Here is a 13,487-nt window from a genome sequence, read left to right as displayed (position 1 = left end):
CACCTCGTTTTGATTTGTTGCAGTTGAAAGGCTGTGCCACTAAAAAGGGTCAAGATTAAATTACCTGTATTATATTTCTACAAACACAGCTATCATAACGATGATATTCATAATAAAAGAAAAGAGGCGTTTCTTGTGATGAAATTCAAGGGGCATATTTTATTTTGTAGTTAGCTTCAATGAGCAAGTTTATAGAATCAGATTCTCAGAATAATTTTACCATACAACTTAAAATGTAAAAGTTTCACCAGCCGTGTACTCAGTCCTGGTCCCCGCAACCAGCAAGCAGCTAATGAATTCTTCCTAGCATCTAATTGCTTCTTGCATCATCTTCTCATATGTGTACCTTGTTACAACCTGTTTAGCAGATTTCTTTGATCTTGGCTTGTTAGTAAGATTAGGTGTTAATAACCTGATGTCTGTATACAACCATGTTTGTGGTCCAATGGGAGGGTAAAGCTATATCATTATTATTTTTTTATATAAACTTTCCTTGGTTTCTCAAAGGTAGTGGTGACCCTGTCCCTCCCCATAAAAGTTAAGTCACTATGATACAGTATGAATGCACTTTCAGATCAGGTGAAAGTTTATAATTCTAAAGGTATCGATGGATCAAGAGCTCCAATTTATATGTTTAGTATAATTCTTCATAATGTTGGAAAAGGAGAATAGTTTTCCCTGTGAACTTGAGATTCTTCCTCTTGTAAGAACTGCAGAAGTTGATGCCTGTGGCTTCTGGCCTTCATAGCACCACTACAGCAATATCATAGCCAGAGTTTATGGGATGACAGATGGCGTAAGAGTGAAGAAGTAGGGAACTGATAGATACATTCTCAATTACATGAGAGAGAGCATAGTCATACCTTTGAGTTTTCACAAGTTAATTCTTGTGTAGAGGAATTTTTGTTGTTAACAGCAGCACTCTCTGACTTTTATTTTCCTTAAGAAACAGGTGTCAAAGACTACAGTAGAGTGAGTAGGCGAAATCTTTGTTTGCATGTCCATAAAGTATCTCAAGGAAAATGTAAGAGTAATGTCCTCGGAAAGAGAAACTGGGAGGCTGAGGGAAAGGGGTGGGAAGGAAACTTGCTACTGTTCATCTTTCTAAATGTATTCAATTTTGAGTCATGGGAATATATTTCCTATTTAAAAATTTTTTTAACCTGAAGTAAACATATGGTATAACCAACATGTGTTTTATAGATATAGATATAAAATGATTTATAATTCCAAACCCCCAAATACCTATTTATTTTAATAATATACCTTTATATGTGATTATGTAAGTCCGTGCTGAAAATTACTAATATAAGTACAGAGCCTAAACCAGTTCTACCGTGTAAATAGTACAAGTACAATAATACAAATGGATTGCAGGACCAAAAACCAAACCACTTCAGAAAGAAAAGTGTGATGTCCTGGACGAGACTCGCAGACCGACTGCATGGCTGTAACACAGCACCAGCTTTCAGATAGCCTGTCTCTTCTCCCTCTTGACACCCCTCCCCTCATTAAAAAAGTGCCATGACGTAATGATGATGGTGTTCCTCCTTTGTTACTGTTATCAGACATCACCACTGAGTTTACTGGATAACTTGTTAAAAATCTGTAAAATCACCCAACACCTGGTGAGCACATGGTTTCTATCTGAGGCTTAGGATATTCAGAGACTGGGGTTAAATATGAGCAATATGTTAGCAGCATTCAATAGATGAAGCAGAAGTTCCTAGAGAAGTGGATCCAAATGACTTAGGTGCCCCCTCTGTAGCTTACATGAATAATTAAGTAGTTTTTGAGTTGATAACACACTGGACTTTAATGATAGCACCATTCCCCAGAATGAATGTCTTCAAAGGGGAACCTGGAGCCCTTTTTCTCTGAACATGCTAATTCAACTTCAGAAGTATCCCAGGGGCCCATATTCAGAAGAAACTTGTTTATACATATTTTGAGTTTTCTAGAGGTTCCTCAGCAAAAGTTACTATTAATGATTATATAAAGTTTTTGAAATTTTAAGTTCTAACTTTAGGAGAGAACAGTTCTGGCTTATTTATTTTGATAGTCTGTTGTTTTAGTAAAAACTTATCTTCGAATGGATGTTTTTAAATTTTTCTAAGGGAACAAAAATGGCTACAAGTCTTGGGCCAAATCAACACCATTCCCATTCATACCTTTTTTAGAGCTAACCGTTGTCATCAGTGTCTAAAGTGTCCAGAGATGACATGTGTATCTCTAACAAAACTAGGTGTCTTCTTTGTTTTTGTTAGTGTCTACATTACCCTGTACCTTGCCTTTTTTACTTGATGGATCTTGGAGGCCATTTCATACCAATTCATTGAGAGCTACCTCTTCTTTTAATCAGCTGCATAATAGTCTATATTTTGAACTTGAGCCAGTTCCCCTATTTTAAAACACTTTAGGTTGTTCCAAGTCACTGTTATAAGTAATGTTGCAACAAATATTCTTATATAGATACCTTTTAAGACTGGTGTATGTACGTTACAGGTGTGTGTGCATGCATGCGCAGGTGCTCAGTCATGCCCAGCTCTTTGCAATCCCATATGATCCCTAACAGTAAAACATCTGGGTCAGGCAACGTTCACTTTGAATTTTGATAGTCACTGCCCAGTTGCCCATAGAAAGACTATGATTCACTCTCCCACCACCGTGTCTGCAGAGTGCCTGTTTCTCTAGAGCCTTTCCAGCAGTGTTATTGATCTCTGAAACCCTTAACTAGTTGGTAAGTGACATGTAAGTTATATCAGCTTGCATTTCTCATTTTGAATAAGGTAAAACACTTTGCATATGTTTGAAAAACATTTGTATTTCCTTTTTCGGTCAGCTGTTTCTGCCCTGGCCTGTTTTCTGTTAAAAATCATACCAGCTTGTGGGAACTTACTGTATTTTAAGGTAGTTAGCTCTTGATCTGCAATTCAAATATTGGGTTGGCTAAAAACTTTGTTCAGGTTTCCCCATAAGAGAGTATGGCACAACCCAAATAAACTTTTTGGCCAACCAAATATTTCCTCCGTTTTGTCCTTGATTTTGTTGATGCTATGTTGGCCAAGTAGGTTTTGTTTTGTATCTTTTCAAGTAGTTGAATCTTTTTTTTTTTTAATAGCACATCTGTTTTGTGTCTTGTTTGAAATGCCTTTATAAGAAAACTTTCTTATAAGAAAATGCTATGAATGGTCTCACTATGATAGCAATTTTGAAGGCCCATGCGGGAGACCTAGGTTCAGTCCCTGGGTTGGGAAGATCCCCTGGAGAAGAGAAAGGCTGCCCGCTCCAGTATTCTGGCCTGGAGAATCCCATGGGCTGTGGAATCCATGTGGTCGCTCAGTGTGAGCGACTTCCACCTTCATGTGAGACAGTTTTGTGAATTTTAATTCAGTAGGTACTTTTTGCAAGCTTTCTATTTTCCCCTGTAATATTTCCACAACATCTTAGAAAGATAGCCATGCGTTGCCCAGAAATGGGTAACTTTTCTCCACATTTAGCTCAAGGAAGTAGAGCTCGGCCTTCCAGAAGCCATGAAAACACGCCTCATGCTTGGTCAACTGTTTCGAGTGAGATGAGGGTGTTCTCGCTCTGGCTGGATTTTGATTCTTTCTGGTTTCTTTGGGCATTTCTCTGTTTGCATTCTTTCTCTGTGTGCTTTTAATACATACTAATAACTCCTCTTTAGATAGAGTTAGGTGAGTAACTTGAGAACAAGGCTCCACTGGCCTGGTCTTGAGTACAAATCACAATGTTTTATAACCAGCTCAAGTGTGGCCCTGATCGTCTATGTTTATGATCACTCCCTCCAGACAGAAGCTTTTTCTCTTTTCTGTTGGTTTTCAGTGTAATCGTTTAATGGTTGCAGTTTCTATGTTAAATAGTCTTAGCACCCACCTTTCATCTTGATTTATTCATGGTTGAGACTGATTTTCTTGCCACCAACTGCTTCCTTTATAATGATGATTGATGAAAGGTGGATCCTTCTAAAGAGCTTTGATCTCCCACTCAAGTGCTATGTAAATTGCCACTTAGAACACTGCATAATTAATCCTACTAATTTAGTGAGAAATTAAAAGCAGATTAATATAAAGTGAAATGGTCTTTGGGTATTGTGTTGGTGACTAGTGATAGGTTTTTTTTATTATTATCAAGGTGACAGTCATGTGGGAGTTTATTGCTTGGAGCCACTTTGGCAGTTTTCCTCTGGGCCTTAGAAACTGGAGTAAAGAGTGAAGTTAATCTTACTACTAACAATACAGTAATGGTTTTTGTCCAAAACACTGAGGAAATACTAAGATGATTCATTGAAACTTTATTTTATTAATAGAATATTTTCCTCCTGTCCTCTTCCTAAGTAGAACTTGAATTTTTGATGAACTAGTAATACTAGGAAAGAATTATTACTATTAATTCATAGTGATGTGACAGGTGTTCAATCCTTGCAGGGTTTGGGCTGCGTGTTAATGTTTGTTTAGATTACTCCTCCAAAATATGCTTATTATATTTCTGCCTGTAACTTCACTATTATTCAACAACAGGTGAAAAGCTTCATAACTTAGTAATTTTATTTTATTTTTTCTCAAAGGAAATCAACTGAGTAGGAGGAGAAGAAATTGGACCATTTATAGTTGTCAGTGGTTGCATAGTAATTAGCCAGTGCTTGGGATACATATTCAGATTCCAGGCTCTGCGTTATGTGCTTTGTCTATTTCAAAATTTTAAAATGCTACTTTCCCACCTTTTTCTGTTTAGTAGTTATTGGAGAAGACTTTCCTTGATGAGAGGGTTAGAGCTTATGAAAAGGTTAATTTTTAATTCTAATTTATTTGAAGTTCCAGATTAAATTATACATTTTAACACTAATTGTGCAGAGAATCCCTGTGGATGTCAAAGAAAACTTCCTGTGTATAGGGCTAGAAATGTGGTCTCAATCACAGAAAATCTATAGGGACATTTTTGACAAAAGGCATAAACATGGCAGAATCATATCTGCTAAAGCTACTCTGTTAAGCTTTATGACAATAGCTGCAAATTTAAAAACCGTTTCAATACACGTTTTTTGGTCACTTCAAACTCTAACTTAACTCTTGTATGAGATGCAGCCATCTTTCACATCTATTCTTCATCCTAATGACAGCTAATTAAAACAGAGAGTGTTTGTGTTGTGTGCTTTATTTTTCTCTGAAATGACTGTGATGTGAACTTTATGAACAAATATCCATTACAGTATTTTACTATTGGATGAAATGCCTGTCTGCATACAGGAAACCTTGTCAGTCTCAGTGCTAATGACATCATAATAGGATATGAAGGACAGAAAACTAGTGATAAAATCAAGTGGCCCATTTTTACTTGGGGGAGGCTCATCTAATGGAACTGAAAGTTAATCGAGATAGATGAAGTCTCCTCCATAGAGATTCATTCCATCGAGGTCAGGGCTGGTCACCAAGGCTGGTCTGCTGCCTTTGTCAGCCATCATTTCTGTCTTCCATGCCAGATCTATCTTACATTAGGACTGATAACACCTCATATTTTATGGAGGCTTTTCTGCTATAATGTAGAAATGGCATGGCTAGACAGGAAGCATATTTCCACTATTTACAGATGTATGAACACGGAAAGAAAGCATGTGCATGGAAGATGTGTTAGCTGTTTCATAAGGGACTTTAAAGCGAGTGTTCCAAAGGTAAAACCCCATTCAGTAATTTGGAGCCAGAACTGGAACCAGTTTATTCTTAAACCCCAAAGAAAATTATGAAGGAAACTGGTGGATTATTTTTGTACTGTTTTCCACTTGCACCTTTTATTTCTGTGGTATGTGTAGCATAGGCAGAGAAATCAGCCTCACTGGTTGTCTCCGTGTTTCTTTCTCCTCAGATGCAGACAGACATGCGGATCTATCTGGAAGTCCACTGAAAAGCAAAAGCACTAGGAAGCCTTTGGCATGTATCATTGGGTACTTAGGTGGGTATTTTTTTAATAGAAGAAGAGCTTGGAGAACAGTATCTGTATCTTATCACTGGCTACTCAAAGTTAACATAACCTATATTAAATGTGAGCCTTTCGAGTAGCTGAAATTGGATACCTTCATATGAATAGTCCATTTATTTTATGTGAGAAATGTTTGATTACCAGAACACACAGAGAACATAATACAGAGTTAGAGATAGGTTTACTTTTCCTAAAAATATAATTGAATAAAAATGTAATGTGTATTTATGTATATAAATACAGATTAAGCAAGAAGAGGAAAATGAAAATCACTAAATTATTACAGGAGGAATATTCTTTTTTTTTAATTGAAATATAATTGACTTACAATGTTCTATTAGTTTCAGGTGTACCGCACGAATGATTTGGCATTTATACACATTATAGGATGATCACCATGATAATTCTAATTACCATCTGCCACCATCCAAAGCTATCATAAAATTAAGGATGAATTTTTTTTTTTTTGGCTGCATCACATGGCTTGCAGGGTCTTTTTTTACTGACCAGGGATTGAATCCAGGCTCAAGACAATGGAAGTGCTGAGTCCTAACTACTGGAATGTCAGGGAATTCTTAAGGGTGAATTTTTTTTTAAGATTTTTTGATGGGGACCATTTTTAAAGTCTTTATTGAATTTGTTACAATATATTGTTTTATGTTTTGGTTTTTTGTCTCCAAGGCATGTGACATCTTAGCTCCCCAACCAGGGATTGAACCTGCACCCCCTGTGTTGGAAGGTGAAATCTTAGCCACTGGACCACCAGGGAAATCCCAAAGATGAATATTTTTAATATTTTGATATAAATCTTCCACTATTTTCAAACCCACCTCACCCCTTCCCTTAAATTGAGAAAGATTCATGTACTTTTTTTTTTTTAATAAAAAGAGATAAAACTGGTGTTTAAACCACATTTAAACAATATTTATAGTTTTGATGTGCCAATTACAGTTACTTGAAAGGGGAGCATTAGTATTGCTTTCTGGTTTTTATCCTGTTATTTAACTTGAAAATCCCCAAATATGGTAGTTCCATTTATATCTTGAAATATAATAATTAAGAATAATGTAACATTACCAAGAAATAACTTTTTTTGGGCAGAGTTTTAAGATAAATAATTTGTGAAATAATGGTTTCTAAAATGGTTCCTATTATACCTAGGAGCTATAATGGCATGTTTTTATGCTTCTAATATTCTTGCTTTTTCATCTTCTCAGTAAAAATTAGGTATGTGCTCAGAGTTGCATTGAACCTTATTATTTTGTCAGAAAGATTTATACTTATGAAATGTCCAGACTTAAGAGGTCCAGTCTTTTAAAAATCAAAGTGTAGCCTTAAACTTAGTATATTATCTGGTCCTTATCAGATCATCCTAAGAGTCAGGGTGCACAGCTTCCTCTTTGATGTTACTTTGCCACCTTATTTCCTGTTTTTTCCTTCAGGGCCTAAAGATTTGCTTTGATATCCCCCTAAAATATCACATGGTTATCACAGGTACGACCTAACTCGTGGTGATCTAGTCCATGAAGTTTTCCAACTATGTTCCCTTGCAGGGCCTAATCCTAGAAGCCTCTCCTGCCTTGCAAAGGAAAGTATCTGATCATAAGATGATCATAAGAAATAGAATATGACATTGCATATTAGCATTTCCATAGGTAATTATATCTTCTTCCTGTGGGCAAACTGGTCTCTGTCTCTACCAGACAAACCCACAGCGGGGCTGTCCTTATTAACTGAACCACTTCCCTACAGAACACAGTTCTGAGTATTTGCTATGTACAAGACACTTCACTAAGTTATTTAGGGAACACTAAGATGAATATGGCCTTGGAATATGGCCTTTCCCTCAAAAATCCTCCACTAGTGAGGAAGGCATACAGGTAGAGATGGTGGAGCTCTTCCTGAATTTCAGTACATAAGCCTGATATCCTGGCCCTCGCCTGGGAAGACGGGGTGGCTTGTGCACGGTTGGCATGCTTGGTGGCAACTCAGGGTCAGTGAGCAGGTTCAGCTTTAGACAAGAGGTCGCCTGGTTTTAGTGGTAGACGGAGGTCCTTAAATCCAGTTTCTGCAGTGTTGCAATTTATGTCCATCTACTTGATCCAAAAAGTATTAAGTAGTGCAGGGCTATGTGACTGACAGCAGCATACTTCACGTAAACACACATGCAGCACACACACCTTACAGTTTTGTGATATGCCCTCTGTCAAAGCTTTCCTTCTGTTACTTCTTAACACTAGTGTTTGAAGTTCGGTGTCAGATTTCATCTGTATCAAACTGTTTTTGGCCGGGTGTGACTGACCCTGGTATTCTGGTTGCAGAGCCAGAGGAGGAATCCTGTTTTCTCAGAAAGCTGCCACACACCAGCTGTGCTGCACGCCTTGTTCCTAGTGTGATGGAGTGCAGAGGTAGTTTTCTGTGAGGCTGCCTCTCCAGATAGACTTTGAATTTCTAATTCCTTCAAGAGTCAGATGCCTTATTCCCTTAGTAAACCTTGTGTTTAAATGACCTTCTAAAGTGGCTTTTTTTTCCCTTCTTGTACTCACAACATGAAACGCAGAGCTTCAGCTAGCAGGGGCAGAACCAGCTCCCTTTCGATAAACAAAGCCATGGAAACAGCACTTGATGCTGATTCATTATGCAAGTCCTTGGGAAAACAGGCTGGTCTGTAAGGAACTGGCTCTCAGCTCATTAAGAAATAAGATGTGTGCCCGTTAGCTGGTGGTAAGTGCACACAGATTTTTAATACCATGTTCTGAGTTGAGAAACCTTTCTTCCCCCTGTCAGAGATCCATCCTTCGAAGAAACCTAATGTAATTCGATCTACACCAAGCCTGCAAACCCCAACCACCAAGCGGATGCTAGCCACCCCGAATCACACGTCTCTGAGCATTTTGGGGAAAAGAAACTACAGTCATCACAATGGCCTGGATGGTATGTAAGCCCAGGAATTCTGGGGGCTGATCCCATAGGCCAGGGCCTCTCTGCCCTTGACTGCTCTGGAGTGTCGGCTGCCATGTGCAGGAATGTTTAACAGACAGGTTCTTCTTCCCTCTGGTTGGACTGTGTGGAAAGGGGGATATAAGGGAAGGCTGCTGTGTGCCACAGTGAAGACATTTTGCCAACTGCTATTTCTCCATCTTCTCAGAAGTGACCTTTTTGCTCCCATTTCCTGTTAGGAGGCTGATTTGTAAATGAAGTCTGTATTTAGCAGATTGCCTCTGCTGGATAATAATGCTCTCACTGTGATGCACACTCACTGCTCACCTCTGTTTTCTTGAGCAGAAGGGATTATTTTGCCTCGTGTCTGAGACAGCAGTGCTCTCTGAGGGGTTCTTTGGTGTTCTGTGGATCATTTTGAATTTGGCATTTGTCCCTGACTTCATTCACCTTATAAATTTTCTTAATTGCTCAAGAGTACTATAAGTCATGAAAAGAATTACCTAGGTGATGTCCTAAATACAGAAATAATAATTTGTTTGAAATGGGAAAACTGAGAAATATCACCTCTTATCCAAAGTACTTCTCCTGGGCTTGGCCATATAATGACTTTTCAGGTGGAATTGAATTATCTTCCCATTCGGACTATAAACATAAGCATTATAAATCATCTGGGCAGTACATATTGTTCATTTCAATAGGCCTAGAGTTTGAAGCTGTCTTGATTGTTTAAATGTTGGCATTTATTTATGAATAAAACTCCAGGCTTTTCATGCCTTGTGGGACTCTAAATTCCGTCAATGGCAGTAAGTTATTTATAATGAGGCCCTAGAGCAAGGATGTGGAGGAGACCTTCTAGTAATAATTTCCCATGGTTGTTTTCCTTCTGTATGACTTTTGATGGTCATAGTGATGTCAAGATGAATAAAAAATTGAGGGTGAAGAGTTTAGTTTGCATTTATAGGGTATCAATGTGCTGCAGATATGGCTTTCAAGAATTTAGCTGCACAATAGTCTTCCAGAAATACTTCCTTGTTAATGAGAACATCAGCCATCCTTGCCTCAATATGCCTGATGTCTAGTCAGCAGAGGTCCAAGGAAGGATTTTGTCGAAATGTGGAGACGGGATTCCGTTCCAGCTTGTCCTTGCCTGCAGCATGGGACCTTTAGATTCAGCCTTAAATGGAATCAAGAATCTTTCTTTTCCATCTTATCATCTCCCTGGACAGTCTAGGTATGTAGTCCTCCTGCAGAAAGTAAGTTCTTGTTTATTTATAGTTATGTATTCTGTATGGTAAAAAGAGTCTTGCGTGGCTGATGTTGGAACAGTGGCTCTTCAGTGTCTTTCTCCACTCACCCCCCATGGTGATGGCCATTTTGGGCCCCAGCCCTGCCCCTGCGTTCTGGCTCCTTCTGTTCTTCCCTTGTATCACAGGACCTTGTCTCTTTGGAATTTCTAGAAAGTGCCGCCATGTAGTGTTCCCTGTTTAGGGTCATTCGTCCCGTTTCCTTCTGAATGGATACTGTTGTGAGGGCACTGATTCTCTGCTCTGAACAGGAGGCACAGACAAGCGCGCCCAGTGAATCCCCAGGGTTATGTTGCTCGAGACCTTCAGCCTTGTTAAGGAAAAGACACTTGTCTCAGTTTCAGAGGAAACGTAGCCGTTGCACTTTTCTCAAGACCCATTTGTGTCTGTTTCCCTGTCGTGGTACAGAGAGGAAGGCTGATTACCTGTGCCTTAGCTGCATTATCTCATCTGATTCAGTTGACAGAAGGTTCCAGGTCAGGGGCCTTGACTGTTTTGTATACCATGGTATCTCTGCTGCCTGGCATAGTGCCTGGAACTTAGCAGGTAATCAGTTAATGTTAGTTGAATAAATGAAAGTGATTGAGAAAAATGAGACCTGGAGAGGTGAATTAAATTATCCAAAGTTACCAAAGTTGCATAAATGGGCTGGGGTTCCTATTTAGGTGTGACTGATTTCAGAGTCTGCTCTTTTACCCACTGTTATAAATGAAGTTGTGGCTCTCAAATGTGCTGTATTAGCAAAGTAGAGATGACATAAGTTATTTTAACAGCTCATTTAATATGAGAAATCAATATGATAGATGTTGAAGGACAGAATAGGTAAACAGGGAACACTGTTGGACAGTGGGGTGGGGAGAGGAAACAGCCACCATCACTAGAGCTGGGGGAACAAAGTGGAGAAGTTGGGGTCATCACAGCTAGAAGCCCAAGGAGCTGGGACCCAGACCCTTGAGGAAACAGCACTGCTCTGCTGGTGCTGGCATCTCTCAGCAAGCGCGATGAGGCTGCTTCTGGGAGTGTGAAGTGAAACTGGGGACTGAGACTCACTGCTGCCGACAGCAACAAGAAGAAGCAAGTCTCCTGCCCAGCCTTGCAGGTGCCCTCTAGCACACCCCCCACCCCCTACTGGTGTAACAGGGATCTGAATGTCACAGGAGAAAAGCATTTGCAGAGTCCCAGCTCCACCCCGCATCACAAAGCCGAGTTTAAGTAGGTGGATGTGTAGCTGAGAGGCAAGAGGGTAACAAATACATACTTTAGAAAACGTCCCCATTTTTGTATTCCCAGTGGACGTTTTCCTTGGGATAATGGGTCTATTTCTTACTTCCTTAGGATATAAGACACTGACTAACCTGAGTTTCCAAGGTGAACTCGAAAGTACTAGAAAAAAATCTTAGGCTAATAGTGAATTTTCATGGGAGAGTTAATACCATTAAACACTGGAATTGATAGTCAGAAATTCATGGAAGAGTCTTACCCTGTGTGATTCAATAATAAAATCAATTAGCACTGCTATGTAATTATCAGCATGTCAGACAGATGAGCACACCAGACAGGATGCTGGTGGACAGAACTAGTCCAACTAGGAGCAAAACCTGATTGTTCTGAAATATCCAGCCAGGCCTCTCAGCTTCGGGGCTTCCTGTCTGCTTCTTCCTTCTGCTTCTTGCTCCCTTTGCTCAGCCTCCACCTTCAGTTGGAGGTTCTTCATGGTGGGAAGAGTCTCTGAATTCTGCTGGTAGACAGTTTTTTCAGTTCAGTTGCTCAGTCATGTCCAACTTTTTTGCGACCCCATGGACTGCAGCACACCAGGCTTCCCTGTCCATCACCAACTCCCAGAGCTTGCTCAAACTCATGGCAGTTTTTTACCTGACATTTAAAAAAAAAAAAAACCAACACTAGTGGGCAGCTTCTTCTTATCTTCTGAAAGTCACTGTCTTTCACCTGGCCTTGGCCCCTTAAAGGTCCTGGTGTGACTAGGGCCTGGGAGTCAGCATTCTGTATCTTCTTAACCCATGGTACCCAGCCACCCACAGACCTCTGTGACTGTCCTAATGGAACTTAGATTCTAAGGGTGAAAACAAAACCTGCACACATAAAAAGCCTCATATTTTGGAGTCAGTGCAGACCTACCCAGATCCATATCAATGTCCCTTTATTTTAGTCTTTGTTGTCAGGCTGTAGTTCCAGTGGTGGCCACATGTCATCAGAGTGCTTTCCAAATCCTGCCCCCTTTTCTGACTTAGAGATGACAGTCTTATTGCCAGCAAGCCAGACGCCTACCACATTCAGCTGACTTGGGGAACTCCAGGGGCTGTGAGAACACAAGGCCCTAAGACCAGTGGGGAGAGAAGAGGCCTTACTTTCCATGTCTGGGAGCCCCAAAGGGAGGGCAGCAGGGGAAATGGGATTTGTCTCTGCCGTGGAAAAAAGAACATCTGACTGTTTGGAGTGAGATGGGACAAATTGCTAGCATCTCTGATAATTTCCTGTGTGGCTTTGGGTAAATCATTTGGTTTCCATAACCATTTTTTTTCTTCTCTTCTGTAAAATACAGATTTCATTTGCCTTAACTGAGTTGTTATAATGATTAAAAAATTTCACCTGCTTTATACCACTCGGTCTTCCAAACACTTTATGAGGCAGATGTTTTAACCCTCATTTTAATAATAGAAAATCCCAGGTTGAAAGAGGTGAAGGGATTTGCCCAAAGTCACCCTGCTAGCAATTAGCAGAGATGAGATTTTAAACCCCAAATCTAAGGTTGTTTCCGCTGGGTGAATAAGGATCCCTGATCTGTGTGTTGAGTACAGCACGTACCTGGGAGACGTTTCTGTTTTTTTGTGTGTGTACCAAAGCTGGGTTTGTATTTGTAAACATGGGGAGGAACATAGAGGGCATTTTTCTTTGCTCAGATTGTGAACTATAAGCAAAGCCGTCAGCTCTGTCTCTTGCTTCTGCACAGCTCCTCTGCCTGTATGCTGCTTCCTCCTTTTTCTGGAACTTAGGGGTAGGAGCTATATTAGTGTCAGAGAGAGGGGAGAAAAAAGAAATAGAGAAAACCCACAATCACCTAAAAGTGAGATGTGTTTCAGTTATATTTCCAGGATCGACTCTGACACATAGTGAGTGTTCATTAAGTGTTACCCTGGAGTAGGAAATAGTTACCCACTCCAGCATCTTGCCTGGGAAATCTCCTGGACAGGGGAGCCTGGTTGGTTACAGACCATGGGGTGGCAAGAG

General features: G+C 39.9%; 1 protein-coding gene across 10 annotated transcripts in view; it reads left to right on the top strand.

Annotated features, from left to right (window-relative positions):
- Positions 1–13,487, top strand: part of MTA3 (metastasis associated 1 family member 3) — a 218,123-nt gene that overhangs the window by 191,952 nt on the left and 12,684 nt on the right. For all 10 annotated transcript variants that reach the window (XR_001038666.5, XM_012172822.5, XM_042246245.2 and 7 more), the window contains exons 15-16: positions 5,881–5,967; positions 8,782–8,928. Coding sequence is in view for 9 of the 10 variants with exons in the window: in XM_012172822.5 (XP_012028212.1) it covers positions 5,881–5,967; positions 8,782–8,928 (234 nt within the window). In the remaining variant the exon portion in view is untranslated. The remainder of the gene's footprint in view (positions 1–5,880; positions 5,968–8,781; positions 8,929–13,487) is intronic.

This window comes from Ovis aries, chromosome 3 (genome assembly GCF_016772045.2).
Source record: "Ovis aries strain OAR_USU_Benz2616 breed Rambouillet chromosome 3, ARS-UI_Ramb_v3.0, whole genome shotgun sequence".
Lineage (NCBI taxonomy): Eukaryota > Metazoa > Chordata > Mammalia > Artiodactyla > Bovidae > Ovis > Ovis aries.
This window is presented reverse-complemented; position numbering and strand designations above follow the sequence as displayed.